The following is a 27,025-nucleotide window of genomic DNA, read 5'->3' as shown; positions in this document are numbered from 1 at the left end:
TATGAAGCCCCCATACAAGAAGACCCCTTTTAGCCTTCACTCAAAGACTAAACAATGGAACGCGACGGCAAACATGTCGTTGCCACGGCCTTCACATGGCAGTTGTTCCCTCTGTGCAAATGTCACTGAGGTGCATCACTCTCCCATACAGGAGTCTTCTGAAAAGTCTACGCTTAGAGGGGAGAACAGTAACAAAGTGCTTTTGATGCTATAGAGTGCCAAAGTCACGCCCTCTTCCAGGTTGGGCATCCACACCAAGGGATTTCATCCGCCATTCATTTTTCCATAGACATTTCGTAAAATGCTTATAAAATAGTTTTACTTAGTCAAACAGAGCGATTCAACTATATTTAGAATCAGGAGAGACCATAGAATATTTCATTTCATTTCCCCCCCTCCCGGTTGGTTATGTGGTCTCTGCTGATTCTAAATAAAGCTGAATCGCTTGGTTTGACCAAGTAAATCTATTTTTTTATTCGCATTTTAGGACAAATCTATGGAAAAATGAATGGCGGGTGAAGTCCCTTGGTGCGGATGCTGAACCCGCAAGAGGGCGTGACATTGGCACTCTATAGGCGATCCGTTAGTTGTTGGAGTTCATCCTACCGGCAGAGAATAGGGGCGGCGGCGGGGGTAAATGCGGGGCGGGAGGCAGCCCCCCCATGGAGTGTAGCAGGGGGAGGGACAGCTGGGCGGCGTGGTGCGGGTGGGGGCTGGAGGACAGCTGGGCAGCGTGGTGCGGGTGGGGGCTGGAGGACAGCTGGGCAGCATGGTGCGGGTGGGGGCTGGGGGCAGTGGCGGGCGGCGCCGCACCCAGCTGCACCTGACCAGGGGAGTCCGTGGCAGGCGAGCCCAAGGGCCGGTCGAGGCCGAGCGGGTCATCGCCGTCGTCGGCCACCAGGGGGCAGCTGACGCGGAAGCATTTCTCCTTGTGGGCCTTGAGCATGTTGGAGAAGCGGAAGCGCTGGCCGCATACCTCGCACGGGTACGGCTTCTCCCCTGTGTGCGTGCGGCGGTGGCGCTTCATGTTGGGCCGGCTCGTGAAGCTTTTCCCGCAGATCTCACAGATGTATGGTTTCTCCCCTGCAGGCAGACGAAGAGCGAGAGAGGGGGGTCAGGTTCAGGGATGGAAAGAACTCACACTCTTGAAAACTAACCCTCTTTATCTGTACAGACCAAGAAATTTCAAAGTACATCATAACATGTCAAAACAGACATTGGTGTACACCAAGTACACCAAGTCCCACCTTCCCTTCTGAAAAATTATGCCAACGCGGAAGTACCAAAAACTGCAGTTCCTCGATTGGCCACTTGAGGCTGGCTCCAAAAGGGAGTCATTCCCCATTCACCCCATGTTAAAATTCCCGACTTTACAGCAGAAATAACCATGTTTACAGCCTGGTACAAAAAACGGTTTTGGTCTCTGTAGCTCTATAGTGAATTCTTATATAACTCACCCGTTTATACAGTCTATGGCTGCAAAAAGAAGTCTGATTGTAGAGAAGTCAATGGGAAAAGGACCCTACTTCTCACTTGATTTATGACCTCAGTAAACACTTTCCTAATGAGTTTGGTCTCAATCGCTAGTTTCAAGTCTTCTTCAATACAGTATGATGTTCATTTAGTAAATGATGGTCCCATTTAGAGTAAATTAAACAATAAAGTAGACTATGCTTTGGGGCGTGATTGACAGCTCGCCTGTCCAGTGATCGCGCAGCTCGAAGATCATGGATCCATTATGGTCACTTCTGGCTCAAAAAAATAAAAAGTTTCGCATTGTGACCGACGGTCACAATGCGAAACTCAAGGCTTCAAAACAAGAGCCCAGAAACCCATGGGTGATGTCACAGTGACTACGCCCATATTTGTATACAGTCTATGATCCACACACACCCTTGAAAAGCATCAGAAGTCCTTACCAGTGTGTGTCTTCATGTGTTCGTCAAAGTACTGTTTCATGTTGAAGTCCTTTCCGCACCACTGGCACATGAACTGTTTGTGTCCGATGTGGATGCTCATGTGGGAACGCAGTTGGTACTTATACTGGAAGCGCTCACTGCAGTTCTGAAATGGCAAACAATGAATCGTAATATTTCTGACACACTGTATGTTGATATCTGGTCAGTATACAGTAGTACAGTATACTCTGGTCAGTATACTCTGGTCAGTATACTGTAGTACAGTATACTCTGGTCAGTATACAGTAGTACAGTATACGGAGGGTTTTATTCAAATTATTTGTGGGGGGAAACAATACACCCTGAAATGAATCAGTCAATATCTTAAAAACACAGAAGACTCTATTACCGAGGGGAATCTCTCTTTTTTTTTTTAGATCAATTCAATATGAATCTCAACATGCTGTTAGTGACTCAATCAGGGAAAGAGATTTTTGAGCTTGTCAAAGATTTGATCATTGAAATGCATTAATTTTTGATTAGATCTGATATGATACAATCCAACATGTTATGATGACTCAATTTGATTGAGTGTCATTACGGGCAATGCAGACTTGACTTATGATGTCTTTATTTTGACTGTGGGAAAACTTGACTGGCTGAAAATCTTCCATTCTCACCACATCAACAATAAAGTAACAAGAGATGAGCCCTGGTAATATGAGGCACCGAAACACTGTGGAAGTGCCAGTGTTTCTGCAAAACATATTCTGATAGACTGATCGAATATAATTGTATGGCAGGAGACAACTGCTTATTTTTTTGTTTGTGGCTGACATTGCCATGTATCATCTGCTGTCAAACATTAACTCAAATGTATCAGTCCGTACATGTGGAAAAATATTAGAACAATTACAGAATCATGAGCAAACAATAGTCTTGATCAGAAAGCCTGCTGCGACTGGTCAGGTCACTGCGTTTGACAGTTTCCTATGAGTTTGAATGGTCATCAAACAGTTCCAAGTCTTTGTTTGGAGCCTTCAAGACCTGATAAAACACTTACAGCGACATAGGAAGGGGCGTGGCTGTAGTCGTAGAAGAGTGTGACACGGAGGGAGACAAATGCAAGAGAAAGACGCTAATAGAGAAATCAATATTGACGATTTCTACTGTTAATGGGGTTCCCTGGATAAAGAGACAGCCAATACTATCTGCTAATGACCGCCCATATTTCACCCAGTCCTGTGTGTTTGAATCCGTGCAGCTGGACTGCTGGCTCCCTGATTCAAACAGGATCACCATTACACCCCCTGGACTCCCAAACATGACTATTTTGCAACTAAAGGTCATAAAGAGACTCATAAATTGCAAAACAAACAAACAAACAAATGAATAAATAAACAAACAAATAAATAAATGCACTTTACATGTCACCAATAATTTTACGAGAGCAGTTGCTGTGTTTTTGAAATGGCAGAAATGCCATTGCGCAATGAAACTATGCGAGTACGGCAAGTGAAGAGGAGTTTATAAAGGGAGCTCAAACCTCACACTTGAAGGGCTTCTCTCCCGAGTGTTGCAGAGAGTGAACCTTCAGGGACATGCTGCGCTTGAACGACTTCCCACACGTCTCACAGGTGAACGGCATGTCCTTCGTATGGGCTACACACACACACACACACACACACACACACACACACACACACACACACACACACACACACACACACACACACACACACACACACAATGTAACAATTATGGTTATTAAAATGTGCTCTTTTTAATCCCATGTATTTGTATTTAACACATTTTGTAGTTCACACATTCTTTAGGCCAATTTCACACATTCTGGAAATCATCTCGCGACCTACCCGGTGGTGTCCCGTGACCCCCCGGGGGTCCCGACCACCACTTTGGGAACCACTGTCATTGACTAGAGAACCACTCCTGTTCAAAGTGCAGTAGCAGAGGAATGGTATGACAGAATAACACTGGAAAGCTCACTGGCTCATTAATATGCTGAAGACAATGGATGTGTGTGATCTTGTTGGAAGTATTTCCAGGATAAGCCATTTCCTCTGTTTCCCGCCATACCAAACAATGCTTTTATAACGTTCCACATCCACTGCTGCAGTACAAAGGAGGACAACTGTGGTACCCACTGAGGCAATATAAATAAATCAGTTTTTTATTGTTGAAGCATGGGTGTGTGTATCAATCATGCTACACGGGAATGAGGTAAGCCTGTCTGGGAAAATAAAATAAGATGCTTATCTCCCCCCAGAAGGGAAGAGGAAAACACCTCCCGGCTCCCGCCCCCCAAAAAAACACACAAAAAACACACAATCAGAGGGACAAAGAAGAGGAAGGCTACAGAGAACACAAATAATGTAACTAACTCAGGCTGCTTTCTCACTGGGAACCATTGCTTTCGTTCCGTTCCGTTCCGTTCCGTTCCGTTCCGTTCCGTTCCGTTCCGTACCCAGGAATGATTGCCCCCCCCCCCCCCCCCCCCGCCCCCCTCCCCTCTCCCCCGCTGGTCAGCTTTCACACTTAAAATTTCTTCCGCGCTTGGAAATGGAACAGAGTGCACTTGCGTCATCAACTATGCCTGGAGTTTATCCTCACCCGTGTGTTGTCTATGTGGCTCGGAACGGTTGGCTTTCACACTCGCAAGTGTTCCATGCCCGGGCACGCCAAAGCGCTCCCCAAACCACCTTTTCAAGTGGATCCTGTCACGGTTCCCTGTTGTGCGCCCGGGCGCGGAACGGAATGGAATGGACGCAATGTTTACACTCGTCAAATGTTCCAAAACTGGGGTCAATTTGGGGACAAGTGTGCTCGGGAACGGTACCTGGGCGCCAGTGTGAAAGCACCCTAAGTGTTTCATCTGTGTTCACTCGGCAGTGTGGTGCGCCACCACAGCTAGCCAAAATGTGAAATTAAAATTAGCATTGTAACTTTGTTTCGCAATCACCTAAAATTAAAATAAGTGTAGTCAAATCTTGTAGAAGTAATGATTTGAATATGATTAAAAACATTCTTAGTAGGGCTATGTATTGGCAAGAATCTGGCAATATGATCATTGGGATACGATACATATCACGATACAGGAGTTACGATTCAATATATTGCGATACTATAAAACAAGGAGATATAATGTGATTTTTTTAAATCTAATTTCAGGAAAACTGTATACTAGTATATATATAGTATAAAGAACACATCATAAAAAAAGTCAATTCAAGTCATTCCTATGTAGCGATCGGGGGTATAAATAGAATACAAAATGAACTACTGCCACAAATCTTTGCATGTAAACTATTCATTCAAAATATTATATATATATATATATTTTTATCGATACAGTATCACAAACATAATATCGCGATACTCAAGTGTATCAATATTTTCTTACACCCCTAATCTTTTAGCACTACCACCTCAATTTGAAACAACTTTGACTCAAACAAAGAGAGACAGATATGCGACAAGACTATAGCGTTATCCTCTCAAGCACCACAGCTGCATGAAGTCACAGAGGCAGTAAGTGACCGAAACAACCGACCACCACAACTCCCCGGATCCTTCATTCTCTGCCACTCACCGACCATGTGCTTCCGGACATGGGCCATGGTGTAGAACTTCTTCTCACAAGTCTCGCAGGAGAACTTCTTCTCCGCGTAGCCGTGGACGATCTTGTTGTGCTCATGTAACGACCACAGCTTCTTGAAGGCCTTGCCGCATGTGACACACTGAAAAACAAAACAAAGATGAGCTATGACCAAGATTTATCGACAACTGGTGTCAAGAAACGGTCATTTTCGGAGAGTACATTATCTTGAACAGGCTAACGTTTAAAAAGTGTGTGTGCTCATACAGACACTTGAGTGTGCACTGTACCAAAAAAACTCATTAGAGTCAGTAGATTAAATCAGCAAAACAGATCCACTGCAGAGGGTGGAATAGTGGGACAGTACTGGGACATTTCAGACTATCATTACTGATAGCCAGTTAGACTTACTGACTGTGTCCAATTTAATATTTGCACAAAATATGGTCATAATATAATATCATATTATTAATGTCATATTATGTAAACAATCAACAATAATACTATATTAACTACAGTATATATTACTATACTATTCAAAGTATCAAAAATAAATTACATATTTTTACAGTGTGGCCACAGGCCGAGTGTCTAGAACAAGGTTTGTCTGTAAGTTTGTCTCCACAAAAGTAGACCAATCACAGCTCACGCTGCTACGTGCGTGACGTCACACACCCGATGCACCACCGGGCATCTAACAGCGCTGAAGTCAAAGGAGCCACACGCGATTCAACCCACCAGAAAATGTTAAGATCTGCGCAAATAACCATGCAAAAAAAGGTCAATATCTTAGTTTCATGTAGATGCAAAGGGATATGGATTCGGCTCGCCACAACACACATTCCACACCCATGATGTCTCCCCCCTCCACAGCCCCGGCTGGGAAGCAGAGAGGGAGGGGTGCGATGTCCCCGGTGAGAGAGCTGAACCCTTGGCTACGGTGGCTCTACTGACATCGTGAGTAGTGATTCCTCCGACACGCGCAAACAATGAGCCAACCACATATTTCCCCGCATTCACATTGTATCTCTGTAAATCTGTGTCTTGTTTAACTATTTCTGTAACCTATCATCATCATCTCTGAAGAAGGCTCTTTGCCGAAACGCGTAAGGGTTTTGTTTTTGTGTGATGTGAGCCAATAAATCAAGTGAAATGTGAGTACTTTGTCCTCCTTGACTTTGAAAACTGAGATGTGCTACCCTTTCAGCCTTTTTTGAACATATTTTGGATTTTGGGTTTGGCACTCCACTGAGAAACCCATTGTTGAAGCGCAACCTTCTTTTTCTAAACAGTATCATCATCATCATCATCATCATCATCTCCATCATCACCACCACACCATCTTCATACCTGAATGCTCTTCTCACAGTCGGTCTGATGGTGCAGCAGCAGCTCACTCTCCAGCAGGAAGCGTTTGCCACAGTTGTTGCAGATCTGCATGCGGTTGTGAGTGACGTTCATGTGCTTCTCCAGGTACCAGCGGTTGTTGAAGACGCGTGGGCATTTCTTACAGGGGAAGTGCTGTTTCTCCTCCAGCCTCACCTTCTGGCCCAGGCTCTCCGGGTCCGGCGCCCTTTTGCGGCCCCGGCGCTGGTTAGCCAGCGTCGCCTCAGCCAGGGTCTGCCGCATAGAGGCGGTGCTGCCCGCCATGGTCAAGGCTCTGGTGCCCTGGCGAGGTCGATCCATCATGGCCGACAGCTCAAAGCCTGGAATGTTCAGGGAGTTTTCCTCCTCTTCCTCGTCCTCCTCTTCCTCCTCCTCTTCGGTGCTGGGCCCCAGCATGTCCTCCCCTTTCAGATCATCCTCGTCCTCTTCCCCAACCGCGTCCTCCTCCTCGTTCTCCTCCTCCTCCTCCTCCGAATCTCTCTCATTGTCCTGGCGATGGCCAAACATGGCGGCCGTCTCCGTAGCGATTGTGGATTTGCCCTCTGATCCCTTGGACACGTTGAGGGTCTGGTTGTTGAGGTTGACCTCGACAATGATCTGGTCTCTGTTGAAGGAGGTGGTCTTTGACTCCTCCCCGTTGCCCTCCACTTTGCACAGAGCAGCCGCACCCCCGACAGCCCCGCCCCCTGACCCCTCCTCCTTCTGGTAGTAATGCTTGTGCTGGGCGGCCATCTTCCCTGGAGCTTCCTCCACCCTCACAGAGAACGGACTGCTCCCCTCCCGCGTGTACACCCTGCCCAGCTCTGACTCCTGCTTGATCTCCCGGTACAGCTGGATGGGGGGCATCGCTACAGCTGCCGGGTCGCCGCCATCGAGCCCTTCCTGATTGGCCATATCTATGGAGGTGCTTCTCAGCGAGTGGCTGCTGATGAGGTCGCGACAGGAGGCTGCAATGTCGCTCATCTGAAGCAGGGTGGCAGCGTTGAGCACGTCACGGACAGTGTGGCTGCTCACCAGCAGTTTGGAGGTGTAGATAAAGTTGAGGATTTGCTGCAGGCCCTGGGAGGTCAGGGCGTCCAGCGACAGGTCCACCCGTCGCAGCTGCTTGCTCTGGGCAAAAAGGGAGTGGAAGAAAGGGCTGTAAGCCGCCAGCACCCCCTTGTGGGCCGGGAAGGTACTGTGCTGATGCACCAGAACGATGTCGACGTCGCACAGGTCAGGCTGGAAGAGGCGTTGCTCGTTCAGCCCTTCCATCAAACAGGTGAAGTGCAGAGCCACATCCTCCACCAGAGAAAACTCAGTAGAGGGGAAGTCTGTGGTCTTCTCCACTATCAGCTGAAGGCAGGGAACAAGAGAGTGGAAGGAGCGAGACAGACAAGAGGGGTTGGGGGAGAGAAGAGCTGATTACCATGCAGTAATTCAATAGCCACTGATTTCAATCACAAGACATTGTTAAGAAAAATAATTTTGTGGCACTGCATCAAAGAAGAAGAGACATAAATAACGCTGAAATAAATGCAGAATAAAGATGCCCTGAATTAATTGTCATAATTGTTTTGCACATCAGCTTCAGTCTGTTCAATGCAGAGCGCAAAGTCATAGGCTCCAAGCATACTGCACAGTAGGAGTCATTGGAAAATCATAAGGTATAACACTCAGCGCTCTGCGCAAGGTCCTCAGCTTCCCAAGGTGGGTTTATTTTAGCACAGGAGGAAGGGCAGGGTTTCGATCCAAATGGGATGTGAGTGGGGACAGAGCAGCAAACAGCAGACACACACGCACACCCACACCCACACCCACACACCCAAATGTACATACACATGCGCACGTGCGTCCACCACGCGCACAACACACAAACAAACAAACACAAACACAGTGTCTCTCTACAAGGTCTGACTGGTCTGTGCATTGGTATTCAGTGCCATCTCCTCGCCATTAGCTGGCTCTCTCAGCACATCCACTCACTACAGCGTCCCTGAGGAGCGCAGAATTATGCACAAGACAAAACACGTCCGGAGAAATAATTAGGCAAACGATGCCGAATAAATACTAACTAACCCTGCAAACAATGAATGGAATGGAATTGATCATTCTAGGCCCTTCCTTGAAGGCAGAATAGGCAGAATATTCGCAAGTCTGTTCTTGCTAATGTTAGTTAGTGTTGCTGGAGATGATATAGGCATATTATTATACTATATAAGGCATAATGACATCTGCTGTTTTTGCATCTCTTATTTCTGAGCATACGTTGTTGCTTGTACTGGACCAGAGATGGGACACACACACAACAATGAGAGAGAAAAATAAAACAGGCAATGATTCAATTAATTCGGTTTCGGGACAGCAATCATTGTGGCATCCAATAGACTGTAGACTTTAAAGGACTATGATTCACAGTCGCACACCACTAAGACCTGTTCATAAAATATCAGTTTACCAGCTCTGCCTGCTGCGGAACGTGTTTTCTCTTTCAGATCAGTGGAAATGCCGTTGCATTGTTGAGGCTGGAAAATAGATTTGCATTTGGACCTAACCTTGAAAATGTGGCCTGTTTGAAGAATTCAATTATCGAATGTTAGATTTATTCATAGTTTTGAGCTTCTTATTTGGACTCACAGACAGAGAAGAGGGTCGATTGGCTTATCTTTCTGTGCAAGGCTGCAGACATGGCCCAAGGGCACCACGCAGCAGCCTCAATCACATCCAATATAAGTTACCGCCTGGACGTTCTGCTCCTTTGGTGATAATGATCAGCTTCTTCACTGGTGATTCAAATAGACATAACATCGTCAAAGACTCAATTCTACAGGATTAATATGAATGAATGATTAATATGCAGACTTGCAAATCACCATGTACAGCTTGTGGTCAAAATAAAGTCAACATTAAAGGGATACTTTAATGTTGATACATCTAAAAATTTAAATTTTGTCGCAATCTACTGATGATGCCATGACATGTCATGAGAGGAGCATGTCAGGTAAAGATTGGACCTTTGGACCCACCGTGTAATCATTTGGCTTGGAGTAACTTTACGGTCATTTATTGCCCTTTTTGGAACTTTCCAGTTGTTTTAGAGAAGCAAAATTGTTTCGGGGGAAAGCAACGCTAGCAGATTCACTGTGTTACATTGACATACGAACTTCACCAGTGTTTCAATGACATGAGGGTGGTGAGTAGGCCTACATCATTTTCATTTTGGGGTCATATAAGTTGAAAGGTTTTAGGTGAGGGTATATCTGGCCTGGTTTAGTTTTAGTTTTAGCTTATGGCTCATCGCTAACAAAATTGTGCGTGATCACCTTCATCCTCTGAAGTTTCTTCCTTCCTGGCGGCACAGCCATGTCTTCCAGGATGGCAATGTCTGGTCCATTACTCTGGGATTAGAAAATGTGATCCTAGGGATTTGAACATAGGGATTTGAAAAGCAGCATGATAATAATCATGTTAGCTGTATGCAACCAACACTGGGTCCCAAATGAGCAATTGTGGGGAATTCTGAAAAGATGTTCTGGCTGCGATGGTGTTTTTCAAGTTGGGGGGGGGGCAGGTGATCACTTAGAATTAGCAGTGGTAAACGTTGACACTGCCCTCTAGGAAGCAAGTCTTAAGTAGTCGTATGCCATTAGTCCTTCTCTCTAATAAAACAGCAATCACATTTAAATTAATATGCTATAACATTTCACCTGTACACCTGTAATACACCTGTACACCTGTAATGGCAAAAGGATCTCTGTAAGTGAATGGTAGCAATATTTTCACCCAGACTTAAGCTTCAAAACTAGTTCAGCAGTTACTGTAAGTTGTAGTAACAATGTGGTGGCTGTGTCTGTCAATGTCTGGACATCTTGTCACATTTCATCACCGACAAACAAACAAAAGCCAAACAAATCGAGCGAGTACTTTGGATCGAAAAAGCCCGTCCAACTCTCTCGACCTCTGTCTGTCATTATCTCTCTCTCTCGCCCGCTTTCACCCCCGCCTCTGCCTTCCTTTGCTAAATGTCAGGCAGAGAGCGTGTTTACTGCCATTAGAGGGAGGGCCACCTTTACCCGCCCTCTCAATCAGATGTCTCCCAATACATTATTCATATCTGGCCTGACCTGTGACAAACACACCACGCACGCCACGTCCCCACGCACGCACGCACGCACCACGTCCCCACGCACGCCGCGCGGGGACTCATGACTCGCCCAACAAGACGTGTCATTTCAACATGCTTCAATCAAAGCTGTGTGCAGCCGTTACAGGCACATCACTCCATCATCCAACATGCAAGAGTATCCCCTATATACTCTAGCAATGTAGTGACTCATCTCAGTGATGCGATCAAATTCTATTTTTTCTCTTATGTTTTTATTTTATTTTAGTGTATCTATTATTGTTGTTTTAACCACTTTCAAATGAGTTTGTTGTTTTCTTTTTATTTATTTTTATACGTTTTTGTAAAAGATTTTCTTAAAACTCAGAATTTAGCATCACCTGGTTTCCTCGTCTCGAAATCAATCCGATTTTTGTATGGTGATTTTGCTTATATGCCTGAAATAAGGTCTGTGGTTAACAAAAGTTTATGAAACTGAAACCTTATAGTGTTCAGCAAGATAATCTTCACAAATGAACACCATGTCTATGATTTTTTTAAAGGGTTTTCTACTAGTGATCGTGATTTTGGGGGCGATCACATTTACGCTTCAAAAATGGTGTTAGTTCATGCAGGAGGACATGATAGTCATGGGCTACGCCTACGCCCCAGCTGTAATCAGCTGACAGCCCACTGATTGGATCAGCATTTCTATTCATTCACTATCGTATCCATTCTCACAACAAGGCGGTCCATTTAAATATGGCTGCCTTCTACACTGGTCTTTGCTACTCTAATGCTGCCACCACCACCACCACTACACACATCACTGCTGCTGCTGCAAAGCTTGCCTCCAACACCCCAGCCTCCACCGTCTTGCATGGCTCAAAGGTTAAACAGGTATTCAATGTCTTGCTTTGGGCTCACTCTTGACTGTATCCCCATGGGGGATTCTGCATTGCGCTCCCTGATTAGCTTAGCATGCTGCTTGGCTAATCCAGGGAGCAAGAGCGGAGCCATCAGCACCACACATACTGTAACTGTATTTTCATCTGTTGCAATAATTAAATGTATGACGAGAGTGTTCCTGACTGAAATGCATTTTGGCTGTGGCATGCCATTTACAAACACTGCACCGATTGGCCTGATGGAGGTGCTATAAACAAAGGTCAAAATTGTAAACTTACAAAGGCGATAACTGCTAGTCCTAACACTGGTCCAATTTCTATCAAACTTGGAGGGATGATGCAACTTGTTACCGACTGGCCCGAGCGGGTCCCTGCATCGTTTGTGGGGTATGACATGTTTCACTTCTTCTTCTTCTTCTTATGATTAGTGAACAGCCATTATTTCAGCCATCTCCAGTGACATTCAGTGCCAGTGGACAAAGTGCCAGTGGACAAAGTCAAGCTCACACACAGCCACTATGTGGATCAAAGCTTGTAGTGGGTTCTAAGTAGCCTAAGTGGTGAATCCTCACACAGTTCAGCCATGCCGAGGCCGGTGGTATGCACTTGGCAGGGAGCGGGCTGCTGGCGCCGAGCCAGAGAGAGCAGAGTCTGAGCCGGAGCATTTAGCAGACGCAGGAAAGAAATCCCTCTTCTCATTTGACTTTCACTGCTGAAAATGCCCTTTCTCTCCCACACTGTCGCCGGCGCAGGACGGGCCAGCGGCTAGATTTACTACTCTATAAAGTCTGTATTTCCTTCACTGTACAGCTCAACCACACACCGTGGATGTGCCATGACCTCCCCGGAGCTGCCATTTTAAAAGTCCCCTTGTCTGTTTAACTGCGGTGTAGTGGACGCTTATCTGTATCAAGAGCTGAGGCCCCCTGTAAGGGAAGCAGATATATAGCTATACAATATTTCAATCCTATGCAGTAATATCCTTCCTTCTTTACTGTTTCATGGGTAACAAGACATACTTTCTTTTGCAGGCTACAGTTGTATCACACAGACCAGGGCAAAAAAAAAAAAAAAAAAAAAAATCCACATTGCTCACACATGCTCACAATCTCTTCAAGAAACAGACTCCTCATGGTGCATATCTGGTATCACAGCAGATTTATGAGCTGGGAACTGAAAAGCATCGCAACTGTATCTTGACTGTCTTGTTTGGGCGCTGACCAGTGAACAGACTGATCAGTGAACAGACTGACCTGTGAACAGACTGATCAGTGAACAGACTGACCTGTGAACAGACTGATCAGTGAACAGACTGATCAGTGAACAGACTGATCAGTGAACAGACTGATCAGTGAACAGACTGACCTGTGAACAGACTGATCAGTGAACAGACTGATCAGTGAACAGACTGATCAGTGAACAGACTGACCTGTGAACAGACTGATCAGTGAACAGACTGATCAGTGAACAGACTGATCAGTGAACAGACTGACCAGTGAACAGACTGATCAGTGAACAGACTGATCAGTGAACAGACTGATCAGTGAACAGACTGACCTGTGAACAGACTGATCAGTGAACAGACTGACCAGTGAACAGACTGACCTGTGAACAGACTGACCAGTGAACAGACTGCGCCATTAGCAGGGGCCAATGTCAGAGCACAGCACAGAGTCATGGACACATCAATAGTGCGAGGGCGGGCAGGTTGTATTCAGACAGGAGGGAGTCCCGGGGGGGAAGGGGGTCACACTGCTCGCTCTCTCCTCCACAGAGCCTGGCTGTCGCTCTCTCCTCCACAGAGCCTGGCTGTCTCTCTCTCCTCCACAGAGCCTGGCTGTCTCTCTCTCCTCCACAGAGCCTGGCTGTCTCTCCTCCACAGAGCCTGGCTGTCTCTCCCTCTCCTCCACAGAGCCTGGCCGTCTCTCTCTCCTCCACAGAGCCTGGCTGTCTCTCCCTCTCCTCCACAGAGGCTGGCTGTCTCTCCCTCCTCCACAGAGCCTGGCTGTCTCTCTTTCTCCTCCACAGAGCCTGGCTCTCTCTCTCCTCCACAGAGCCTGGCTCTCTCTCTCCTCACAGAGCCTGGCTCTCTCTCTCCTCAAAGAGCCTGGCTGTCTCTCCTCCACAGAGCCTGGCTGTCTCTCTCTCTCCTCCACAGAGCCTGGCTGTCTCTCTCTCTCCTCCACAGAGCCTGCCTGTCTCTCGCTCGTCCACAGAGCCTGGCTGTCTCTCTCGCTCGTCCACAGAGCCTGGCTGTCTCTCTCTCTCTTCCACAGAGCCTGGCTGTCTCTCGCTCTCCTCCAGAGCCTGGCTCTCTCTCCTCCACAGAGCCTGGCTGTCTCTCTTTCTTCTCCACAGAGCCTGGCTCTCTCTCTCCTCCACAGAGCCTGGCTCTCTCTCTCCTCCACAGAGCCTGGCTCTCTCTCTCCTCCACAGAGCCTGGCTGTCTCTCTATCTCCTCCACAGAGCCTGGCTGTCTCTCTCTCTCCTCCACAGAGCCTGGCTGTCTCTCTCTCTCCTCCACAGAGCCTGGCGGTCTCTCTCTCTCCTCCAGAGAGCCTGGCTGTCTCTCTTTCTCCTCCACAGAGCCTGGCTGTCTCTCTCTCCTCCGCAGAGCCTGGCTGTCTCTCTCTCCTCCACAGAGCCTGGCTGTCTCTCTCTCCTCCACAGAGCTTGGCTGTCTCTCTATCTCCTCCACAGAGCCTGGCTGTCTCTCTCTCTCCTCCACAGAGCCTGGCTCTCTCTCTCTCTCCTCCACAGAGTCTGGTTGTCTCTCTCTCTCCTCCACAGAGCCTGGCTGTCTCTCTCTCCTCCACAGAGCCTGGCTGTCTCTCTCTCTCCTCCACAGAGCCTGGCTGTCTCTCTCTCTCTTCCACAGAGCCTGGCTGTCTCTCTCTCTCTCCTCCACAAAGCCTGACTGTCTCTCTCTCTCCTCCACAGAGCCTGGCTGTCTCTCTCTCTCCTCCACAGAGCCTGGCTGTCTCTCTCTCCTCCACAGAGCCTGGCTGTCTCTCTCTCCTCCACAGAGCCTGGCTGTCTCTCTCTCTCCTCCACAGAGCCTGACTGTCTCTCTCTCTCCTCCAAAGAGCATGGCTGTCTCTCTCTCTCTTCCACAGAGCCTGGCCGTCTCTCTCTCTCCTCCACAGAGCCTGACTGTCTCTCTCTCTCCTCCACAGAGCCTGACTGTCTCTCCCTCTCCTCCACAGAGCCTGGCTGTCTCTCTCTCCTCCACATAGCCTGTCTCTCTCTCTCTTCCACAGAGCCTGGCTGTCTCTCTCTCTCCTCCACAGAGCCTGACTGTCTCTCTCTCTCCTCCACAGAGCCTGGCTGTCTCTCCTTCTCCTCCACAGAGCCTGGCTGTCTCTCCCTCTCCTCCACATAGCCTGGCTGTCTCTCTCTCTCTCTCCTCCACAGAGCCTGGCTGTCTCTCTCTCCTCCACAGAGCCTGGCTGTCTCTCCTCCGCAGAGCCTGGCTGTCTCTCTCTCCTCCACATAGCCTGGCTGTCTCTCTCCCTCTCTCCTCCACAGAGTCTGGCTGTCTCTCTCTCCTCCACAGAGCATGGCTGTCTCTCTCTCCTCCGCAGAGCCTGGCTGTCTCTCGCTCTCCTCCAGAGCCTGGTCCTCTCTCTCTCCTCCACAGAGCCTGGCTGTCTCTCTCTCTCCTCCACAGAGCCTGGCTCTCTCCATCTCCTCCACAGAGCCTGGCTGTCTCTCTCCCTCATCCACAGAGCCTGGTTGTCTCTCCATCTCCTCCACAGAGCCTGGCTGTCTCTCTCTCTCATCCACAGAGCCTGGTTGTCTCTCTTTCTCCTCCACAGAGCCTGGCTGTCTCTCTTTCCTCCACAGAGCCTGGCTGTCTCTCTCTCTCCTCCGCAGAGCCTGGCTGTCTCTCTCTCTCCTCCACAGAGCCTGGCTGTCTCTCTCTCTCTCCTCCACAGAGCCTGGCTGTCTCTCTCCTCCACAGAGCCTGCCTGTCTCTCTCCTCCACAGAGCCTGGCTGTCTCTCGCTCTCCTCCACAGAGCCTGGCAGGACTGCTGAGACTGAACCCAGTGTCCTCTTACATTAACTCCCAGCTCTCATATCTTTCAGTTTTCAGACTAACCTATATCTAACTACAGCTGCGTGATATGGTGAAATAAATACTATTATGATGATCCAATGAAATATTTTAATATCAATAATGTCTGCTAACATGCAAAATCACATGTTAAAGAACGAAAATTGATGTTCATTGCATTTGACTGCATGGTATTATAATAAAGTATAATGGAAGTATGAAAGTTATAAATATTGCTTAATTTGTTTCAGATTCAGATTGTGGGAGATTTTAATTTATATTGTATGTTTTTTCTATCTGCTATGTTCTCTAAATACAAATCCCCATGATATTGTATGGCAGTTTTCTCAATTAAATCTGGTTTCATTCTACTTCTACAAACCTCACTCAGGCCACAGAAGGCTCATTAAAGGGCAACTTTGACTATGGAGGTGACTATGGAGGACGTTTTGATTTTTGGCTGCGCTTGTTTGTAAATTCATTTAAAGAGCCACTTTGCAGAGTTTCAACCAGCTTTGCATCATTACAAAATCAGTAGTATAATGCAAATGAACAATGTTCAACTTCCCTCCATCTTGCCTGGACCTCCCTGTTCATTCGCAGTACTTCCTGCACCAAATGACATCATGTCATTTGGTGCAGGGAGTTCTGCGAATGAAGGTAGAGAGAGAAATGATAGTGATAATGATAATGAGAATAATAGTGGCAGTGATAATGGCACCCTCGCACGACTGATTTTGTAATATAATGATACAAAGCTGGTTGAAAATCTGCAAAGTGGCTCTTTAAATGAATTTACAAACAAGCGCAACTTGCCACCAGCCAAAAATCAAAACGTCCTCCATATGCACAGTGATGTCTGGAAACAACAAACAAAGAACAAAGACAGATCAGCCAACCTCCAATAGACATGATGACAGCAATCCCATGAGCTCATTCCCTGGCCCTCTTGGCACACGGCGAGAAGGGGGAGGGGAGGGGAGGGTGTGTGTGTGTGTGTGTGTGTGTGTGTGTGTGTGTGTGTGTGTGTGTGTGTGTGTGCGTGCGTGTGTATGTGTGTGACGTGCCAGGGCTATGCCATAACAGCCAAGGCCACTTCCACCCACTGAGCAAAGAGCGCACTCAGCAGCCCCCTCCAGAGGGAGGCGCCCCGCTGAGCGCAGGGCTCCGTGTGACTGACACCCCGAGCAAGGCGAGTGGGCACCGTGTCAGCCCTCATCTCTCTCATTGGGTACTGAGATGCCCACCACTTCACACACACACACACACACACACACACACACACACACACACACACACACACACACACACACACGCACACACACACACACACACACACACACACACACACACACACACACACACACACACACACACACACACGTCCCTGAGTCATCATCACTGCAACGGACAGGAGAGTGTGACAGGCCCAAATGCAAATGCTCTGCGATGAGATCGGCCAATTATGATAGCAAGTTGGTCTTGGTGCCGTTCCCTCTTTAACACGAGTTATTTTATAGGGGAGGGAATGGATCAGCAGTCATAAAGAAACACTACTGAAGAGCGGAGCAGGACAGGGCCATGTCTGAGGGAGGCCAATCACACTGCCATTAAAAAGTCATCAAGGGTAATGACAGACAGTGTGTCCTCTGTGCTCTGCGCTCGCTCACTAAACCACTGGTGCTGAATCCTCGGGTATTATCTGTTATCTGGCCTATAGGCTGCTATACGCTGGGCTGGACTGGCCTATAGGCTATACCAGGGGTGGGCAACTATTTTTCATGGGGGGCCACATGAGAAACCCAGATTGTTGCCGGGGGCCGAACAAATATTGTCATGCCGTAACCAAATGGATGGGCAACTTGGATGATAGAGAGGGCCACAAAAAAAATTCCTCGCTACCAGATTTTGCTGAGGGCTGAACGGCGCCAGCGCGAAGAATTTGTGGCAATTGAAGCCAGGTTTAGAGGAATAACTCATTTTAAATTAACAGTTGTGATGTCATTATTCAGCCTTAACCACCAATATTTGATCCTTTTCTCACTCACCACCTGCTCTCCCTGCAGGCCTTGAAATTAACTTTTTTCACCACCTGCCAATATGGCTGCTAGATTTCAAAGTTACCAGCCAATTAGAATTTCCACTAGCCAAAATGTTTTTCTTGAAATAAACCAGAATATGAGTGGGTTAATTTAAGCATAATATCATAAGTGGCCCGGGATGATCAAAGCCTGTGTTGCGGGTCACATGAACAAAAATTCACTCTTGAAGCTAAATAAATCCAAAACCAACAAGTTAATTATTTTAATTTCTACTTCAATGTAGAACAGTCATTTCTTACACATGAGATTACTTTTAGCCTTTTAGTCATAAAGATTATTGAAAGATATTCCATATTCCAGACTGAACTGCTATAACAGAAGTGGAGTATTGGCCAGAATGACATGAACATTTGGACACTTATTCAGCGGGTATCTTGCATGTTGAGTTCAGGTGCACGGTAACTTTTTTTTTTTTTTTTTTTTTTTTTTGCAATTCCATCACGGGCCACACAGGCCCGCAGGCCGTATTTTGCCCATATGTGGGCTATACGCTGGGCTAGACTGGCCTATAGGCTATACGCTGGGCTAGACTGGCCTATAGGCTATACGCTGGGCTAGACTGGCCTATAGGCTATACGCTGGGCTAGACTGGCCTATAGACTATACGCTGGGCTAGACTGGCCTATAGGCTATACGCTGGGCTAGACTGGCCTATAGGCTATACGCTGGGCTAGACTGGCCTATAGGCTATACGCTGGGCTAGACTGGCCTATAGACTATACGCTGGGCTAGACTGGCCTATAGGCTATACGCTGGGCTAGACTGGCCTATAGGCTATACGCTGGGCTAGACTGGCCTATAGACTATACGCTGGGCTAGACTGGCCTATAGGCTATACGCTGGGCTAGACTGGCCTATAGACTATACGCTGGGCTAGACTGGCCTATAGGCTATACGCTGGGCTAGACTGGCCTATAGGCTATACGCTGGGCTAGACTGGCCTATAGGCTATACGCTGGGCTAGACTGGCCTATAGACTATACGCTGGGCTAGACTGGCCTATAGGCTATACGCTGGGCTAGACTGGCCTATAGGCTATATGCTGGGCTAGACTGGCCTATAGACTATACGCTGGGCTAGACTGGCCTATAGGCTATACGCTGGGCTAGACTGGCCTATAGGCTATACGCTGGACTAGACTGGCCTATAGGCTATACGCTTGGCTAGACTGGCCTATAGGCTATACGCTGGGCTAGACTGGCCTATAGGCTATACGCTGGGCTAGACTGGCCTATAGGCTATACGCTGGGCTAGACTGGCCTATAGGCTATATGCTTGGCTAGACTGGCCTATAGGCTATACGCTGGGCTAGACTGGCCTATAGGCTATACGCTGGGCTAGACTGGCCTATAGGCTATACGCTTGGCTAGACTGGCCTATAGGCTATACACTGGGCTAGACTGGCCTATAGGCTATACGCTGGGCTAGACTGGCCTATAGGCTATACGCTGGGCTAGACTGGCCTATAGGCTATATGCTTGGCTAGACTGGCCTATAGGCTATACGCTGGGCTAGACTGGCCTATAGGCTATACGCTGGGCTAGACTGGCCTATAGGCTATATGCTTGGCTAGACTGGCCTATAGGCTATACGCTGGGCTAGACTGGCCTATAGGCTATACTGGCATGCAAAGAAAGCAGTGTGCCAAGTTGCCCCCACCCCTTCAGTGTTTGTGCCTAGTGGAAGATTTCTCCTCTGTCTGCAGTCTGCACTCCCTCCTCTCCTCCAAATCCAATCAGCACAGAGACCCAGCACTGACCTTGAGGTAGAAGAGGCATATACAGTAGCAGATGTACAAGCACATCCACCCACACAGTGTGCATCCAGACACGCCAGCAAGCCCGCACACACACACACACACACACACACACACACACACACACACACACACACACACACACACACACACACACACACACACACACACACACACACACACACACACACACACACACACACACACACACGCATGCATTCTAAACCATTCATTTGTGCGCACAGCAAGACACAAACAATAAAGATGCAATCACGAATTTGTTGAACGTGATGGCAGTGCAAACACACAGACAAATACCCATCTAAAATGTGACAACGGGCTTCTCCGAGTCACATGATCATGTTATCAATGCTGTAGATCAGTTGGATCAGTAATAGCACAGGTGATGAGGTCTCGCTAGAGTAAAGGTTTGGCCGCTTTTTACAAGCCCTGCAGTAATGATCAGTAATGATCAGGGGGCTACGATAAATTAATAAAATAGCTCATAAAAAACCATGTTTAGTGAGTGGAGGAAAGTCACAGCAAAGGGTGAGCACGCTCGCCACTGAGGTCACACACTGCACCGTCATGTGCACAGGCACATTAAACCAGAGTTTAATTCTCTTTGGGATGGCATTGCTTTATCACATCATAATCCAGACTGATAGCTACACCTGGTATTAGGCGGTGTATGTCCACTGGGAATCAACAACAAGCTGCATGGTGAGACAATTACAAAATACCTGGGGAGAATTTCAGTCTAAATTTTGACCACTTTGCAAATAGGATGAAATATTTTGCTTGCAAGTATGTGCTCAGGAGGTAGAGCGGGTCGTCCACCAATCAGAAGGTCGGTGGCTTGATCCCCGGCTCCTCCAGTCCGCATGCTGAAGCGTCCTTGGGCAAGATACTGAACCCCAAATTGCTCCCGATAGTTGTGCCAGCACCCTGTGTGGTAGCTCGCGGTTGTATTTATTTGTAAAGGCTATAATAATGACGTAAAATTGGGAATTGTGCAGAATTTGTGTAAATGTAAGAAAAGTGTAAAAACAAAAGTGAACTCACTCAGCTCACATGCCCAACAATCTGACCTGCCTAAATACGTCACATCCGAATGAATTTACAGCAATCAGATTTCAGAAAGTTATTCAGTTTTCTTTTTGTAATTATTTTTTATTCCCCTCATTAAAACATCAAACATTCCAAACCACGCCATTCACTGCCGGCTGCCATTAATAAAGACAATAATATCAACATTAATGCTGCTGTCATCCTATCCATCCAACCTCCCCTCCTGCAAGGATGAGGCTTTTCCCTGTGCTAAGCTAGAGGTTTGGACTTGCCCTAGCCTTGCCCTGGTGGAGCAACACCATCTTTCACCATGAGATTTAAAACACATTTCCATCTATATGTTAATGCAACCACAGGTGACAAGCCAATCTACAATTGATATGCGTTTATCCGAGCATGAAATTGGGATGCACAAACAAAAATAAGGTTGAGAACATGGCATGAGCGCCACCTCAGCACCACCTCAACTCAGCGACGTACGTTGCAATTTGACAGTGTGAGCGCCATTGCCTCAGCCGCGTGATTTGCAAAGTCCTTTTACAACGTTGTCCTTTTGACAAACTATGTTTGATCTGTTTGGCTGTGCTGGGGACAGACACATGTTGAATTTGATCTGTGTGGCTGTGCTGGGGACAGACACATGTTTGTGCTGGGGACAGACACATGTTTGTGCTGGGGACAGACACATGTTGAAAGAGGACGTCAAGCGAGGACTGGACCTGAGCTGATCATGACTCTGACAAGAGGTTGGATAAGCAAAGGTGTAGCCTGGCTGGCAGAGTGGAAGCGAGGTTAGAGCGACCGCCCTGAAGCTCGGCCAGGAAGTTTGTGTCTCTGGGCCAATGAGCTTAGAGAGGAAGCGCTGAGTCAGCGAGCCCGACCAAGAGAGGGGCCTGTGGTGCTGGCATCTCCTCCTCTCACACACACACACACACACACACACACACACACACACACACACACACACACACACACACACACACACACACACACACACACACACACACACACACACACACACACACACACACACACACACACACACACACACACACACACACACACACACACACACACACACACACACACACACACACAACACTGTTGGAGTCATAACACAATGTTCCCCAGCCAGCACGGTACATGCATGTGCTCAGTATGGACACACAGACAGACACTGTGCATGCATTGAGACAGCAGTAAACAGAGCCAAATACCTGTGGCCCTACAACTAGGGATGTCACGATACTACAATTTCTACTTCGATACCGATATCCAGGAAAATATCGATACTCGATACCATTTTCGATACCACGCAGGGGGATGACAACACATTAAGAGGCATACAAAATAAACAAAGACACATGGACACATGGACAGACGCACGCTTCTCCATAATCTAGGCCTGATAAAACTCATTACAAACTTTGCACTTACACAGCAGATTACCCCTGCTCTAGTCATCAGCCAATCAGAACACTTTGAGCTTGTTGAAGCAACAGATACCCACCAATGACAGGGAGGGAGAAATCAGTAGTATGTTTGATTTTTCATTAAGAGAAAGTACTGCTGATATTGATACTGTTGCAAATTAGTATTGTATCTGTTTAAAAATTTTAGTATTGATTTCTATCGATACTTTTGACAACCCTACCTACAACACACATTTGTATTTGCGGTAAATGGTAAATGATAAATGGCCTGCATTTATATAGCGCTTTTATCCAAAGCGCTTTACAATCAGTAGGTACATTCACCCATTCATACACCGATGGTGGCAAGCTGCCACGCAGGGTGCTGGCACACCATCAGGAGCAATTTGGGGTTCGGTATCTTGCCCAAGGACACTTCGACATGCAGACTGGAGGAGCTGGGAATCGAACCACCGACCTCTTTCATCCAAAGCGATTAGTGACGACCCGCTCTACCTCCTGAGCTACAGCTGCCCCTACTTTTTGTGTAACTCGAGCTTTTTCATCAAGGTTTAGTCCACATCAGAGTCACGGACCCTCGTTTGATGATCTCTCGGACCCAAATCTGACTATATTTTTGATTGATAGAGATGCTTTTTGTCCAGGATGAGAATATCTGACTGTATTGTAATGGTCTGATTAAAACAGTCATTCTTGTGCATTATCTAAACAAAAATCTAGGCAACCCTAGAGCCAGTGTTCTGCAAAGTGGTTGCCAAAAAGTGATTCCCATCAGACTGGAGACATTTAAACTGGTCAAAAGGACTGGATTCACTTTTTTGTCAGACATGACTTTTTGGCAGCTAATCACTTTTTGGTACAATAGTGGACCTAGATACCACTGCTGCTCAACACTCACACACGAGCGTTTCAACAACACATGTGCGTTTCAACAATGAGTTGAGTGAGTGAGTGAGTGAGTCAGTCAGTCAGTCAGTCAGTCAGTCAGTCAGTCAGTCAGTCAGTCAGTCAGTCAGTCAGTCAGTCAGTCAGTCAGTCAGTGAGTGAATGATATAGGTCAAGTTTAACAACAATTCATCAATTAGCTGGGGACCCCCTGGAAATCCCCCCGGAAATCCCCGGACCCCATGTTGAAAACCACTGGTATAATGCATATGAAATGATTAAAATCATCTAAAAGAGACAAAATCTCAGCTGCCTCACAAATACAAAATAGCCAAAGGAAATCTCAACAAGAGCGACAGATGTAGAAGCGACTACATTAGAGACAAAAGAAGAACATTATGCTGTCTGGTGGAGGGGAGGTGCAGACAAAGACAGCCCCAGGGGGTATTACACAGGATGAAACTGTGATATCTTCATGATCCCTTTCATAGCATGACACAGAGGAGAGTGGAGGCTAACACAAGGCTTCCTTATCTGCTGTGGTGCCACTCTGTGTGTGGACTGAGTTGATATGTTTGATGAGAAGGTCAGAGAGGACAGAGAGGAACTGACTGCTGGAGGAGGCGGAGCATCAGCTTTCTATAGCCACACTCCACTGACCAATCAATGGACGGCTGCGAATCGGTGAATGTGAGCTCAGAACCTAAAATGATAATTGATTTGTTTGAAGTGACTGATGACAACAGACAGTTTGATACTGTGATGGGGTCACACAGGTACGACATTGTGCGCATTGTTCAATGCATTAGGACTACTATTTTATTTTATCTATTTTATTTTACTGTAGTAACACAGTAGAATAATAGTTGTTGCCATTGCGACTAGAAAGCAGATAGAAAATGGATGGATGGAGAATGATGCTCATTCCTGTATATAACCAAACCAATCAACAATGTGTGTGCATGATTGGAAGTCAAATGTTGTAATGGCATCTGCACTTTCCTCTGTAGCTATTCTCTGAAAACAGACTGAAAACTCATGCCCATCTGCTCTAAAGCTCCACTTTAGTCTCTCTCGCTGGCCCCAATTCAGCTAAAAGCTATATTTTAGGAGGCCTCTTAGCATCTTCAAATGCCTGACAAAGAAGAGCTAATATCCTCCTATCAAGCTATGTAACAGTACAAAGCTGTTTGAAGTCCTGTTTGATAAAGAGCTTCGAAGTCATTTGAGAAAAGTGCAGTAGGGGGTTAAATTACAGTCACTGTTCTCCCCAGATGAAATGCAGTAATGCTGACCTGCGCTGGTTGCGACAAACAACATTTCTGACAGCATTTATTCCAAAGGAGACTTGAAAATGTCCCTAACCAACTCCTTAATTCAACCAACAAGAAAAAAGAGAAGCCTTACATAAGCGCAGTGAGTTTGACCTTGCTGCCTGCAAAGCCTCGTCTAACGTCCTTAATCTCGGGGGGCATAAATTAGCAGCACCTATGGTTTTAGTTTCCAAGGAGAGTGGCCTCCTACTGGGGGCCGGAGATGTCTGCTGGAGTTTGTTGCTGGGCTGGACTAAAGACAGTTCCTCCTAGCTCAGCACCGAGAGACAGTCAAGCCTCAAAGTCAAGGGTGGGCAGGAATGCCCTGAATAGGCAGTTACGTAAAACTCACAGCACCCTGCGAGGATACAGCAGGGCCAGAGAGAAGGAGCCACTCAAGACACAGCCATGACTTGACTGGTATATGAAAGTAGCACAAGGCCTAAAAGTACGGTACATGAACTTCACTGCTGTGTAGGAATGTGTTTATAATACATGCGTAATATTCAGTGTACAGTATATCATCATTTTAGCCGAGTACACTGCTTTACACTTGCACACATCCAACAAACAAGAGAACACATACAAATATTTATATTTAAAAAAAAAGGTGGTTCATGAGATATAGGATGATCATGAGGCTATTGATTTACACAAAATTAGCCAGGCCTAATCCTTTTTTTTTATGTCAACAAAAAGTGTGTTTACATGCCCATTAATAAACCGTTTATTATCGGATTTCTAGAGTTACCTGATTATTCTCAGTTATCCGTTTATTGTGTGCATGTAAACACACTGTAACTGCAGAAATGATCGAGGGGTATGTCGGTGTTTACCAACACAGTCAAGATACACTATCTCTGCTCACGTTTACTGGCACACATTTCATTCGCCACTAGAATGAGCCAAGTACACTTTGCACTTTGGTTATCGCAGCTTATGCTCATGCGTGCAAAAAAAGCACATTGAAAAGGAAAGAAAAACACAGCAACAACAAACATCTCTCCCTCTCTCCGCTCGCATGCAGAAGTCACCGAGCGAGCACCAGGGCTAACCCCTCTGACCTGACCCAGATATTAACCCACCCTCCAGATGTGAACGCGCGCACTGGGATTACTCCGCCACTGCATCAAAGCTCCACATGCTTTCCTAATGAGGCATCCTAAAATGACCCTGGAGACAACGCTGCCTGTCTGACTCTGTCCCTCTCTGTCAAACCTCTCCTCAGTCTTCCACTGTCAGGAAGAGTCCAAATATCATGGCTCCTGTGCACTTTGCATCAAGTTATTATCAGATGAAATGTCAGGTTGATACAGTCCAGTTCATCATGATCACAGAGAGGAATATTGGTCAAATATCAAGTTATTAAAAAAAAATTCTGACAAGCCTTTAGCAAAGATGATCAACTAACGTAATGCAGAAAACAAAGCACACTTTTTGCTAAATTAATATAAAACGTCATCCAATAAAATCTTGCATTAAGAATTTTACAACAGCACTTTGGTTTGACCATTTAGAGAATAATCACTGCATTTATTTGCACTTGGCACTAGCAGTCTGAGTCCAGAGTGAAAGATGCTTATTCCCCAGGGACCATTCAGACAGCTGCTCTGAGTCTGCCTGTGCCACTTGGGGTCATGCAAATGAAGTTACAGCGACATGGAAGCAATTACAGCTCAACTACACCTCTCGAGTAAACTACAGTGAAGACAGAGATTCTGTCATGTCTGCATAGATATCAAAGCATAACTTGTCCTGCACTGTCAGTCAGGCTTGTGCAGAGCAGAGGGGCAGTTTAGTTTCACTTCATCCTGTCTATATGCACCAGTCACGACCTGATCCTTGCAGAATTCGCACCCTGATATGAAAGAATTTAACTCTTTCTCTGCAACAATGTAGCTATTGTAGCCCTTGCATTCTTTTAGCAGCTTCAATTTCCAACTTGTGCTATCTAGGCAAGTTACAAACTTCACCACAAAGCAGACCATGCAATGAAGACATGACAGCGAATGCTACAATAACATCGTGAGGCAGAACTGTGGCAAGTTTGATCGGCCTGCTAAGTAGCTCAAATTTGCGAAGAGATCAAGGGACAAAAAAATAAACAAAAATGCAGCGCTCTTCTGTAGCCTACCATTTTGATCCAGCGTTTCGAGGCTCAAAGGAGTCCCAGTATAACTCCTTTCGCATCTGTTTTCCCTTCGCCATGAAAATGATCGTTGAATTCTCACATTTCTTCAGTTTTTCCCCCTTATCCTCAATCTTTTCCCCCGTGCTACAGTAGCATTCAGACAGACAAAATGCAGAGGCTGCTTTTGCAGAAGGAATTGGTGATTGGAGCCCGGGGATCATATGGGCTTTTTGTCAGACGCTTTTAAAGGGACACGGTACTGTGTAACGTGGAGTTGCGAGACAGACACATTTCTTTGTACTGTACTTGGATTTTGGTATGTAAATCAATGATTGGGAAGGGCATAATACACAGCGCAAACCAAGGTGCGCTTCCTCACTGTGTGCG

General features: G+C 46.6%; 1 protein-coding gene across 1 annotated transcript; it reads right to left on the bottom strand.

Annotated features, from left to right (window-relative positions):
• Nucleotides 1-583: 583 nt before the first annotated feature.
• zbtb47b (zinc finger and BTB domain containing 47b) lies at nt 584-26,715 on the bottom strand (the record flags this gene model as incomplete). Its single annotated transcript, XM_083663284.1, has 6 exons — nt 584-1,083; nt 1,920-2,064; nt 3,445-3,560; nt 5,509-5,656; nt 6,865-8,266; nt 26,642-26,715. 6 exons carry the CDS (start codon nt 26,713-26,715, stop codon nt 584-586), a joined length of 2,385 nt encoding a protein of 794 aa, XP_083519410.1.
• Between the last annotated feature and the right edge of the window lie 310 nt (nt 26,716-27,025).

This window comes from Poromitra crassiceps (genome assembly GCF_964638095.1).
Source record: "Poromitra crassiceps genome assembly, chromosome: 2".
In the NCBI taxonomy this organism is placed as follows: Eukaryota; Metazoa; Chordata; class Actinopteri; order Beryciformes; family Melamphaidae; genus Poromitra; species Poromitra crassiceps.
Note: the sequence above shows the minus strand (reverse complement) of the source record. Positions and strands in the feature narration are given on the sequence as shown.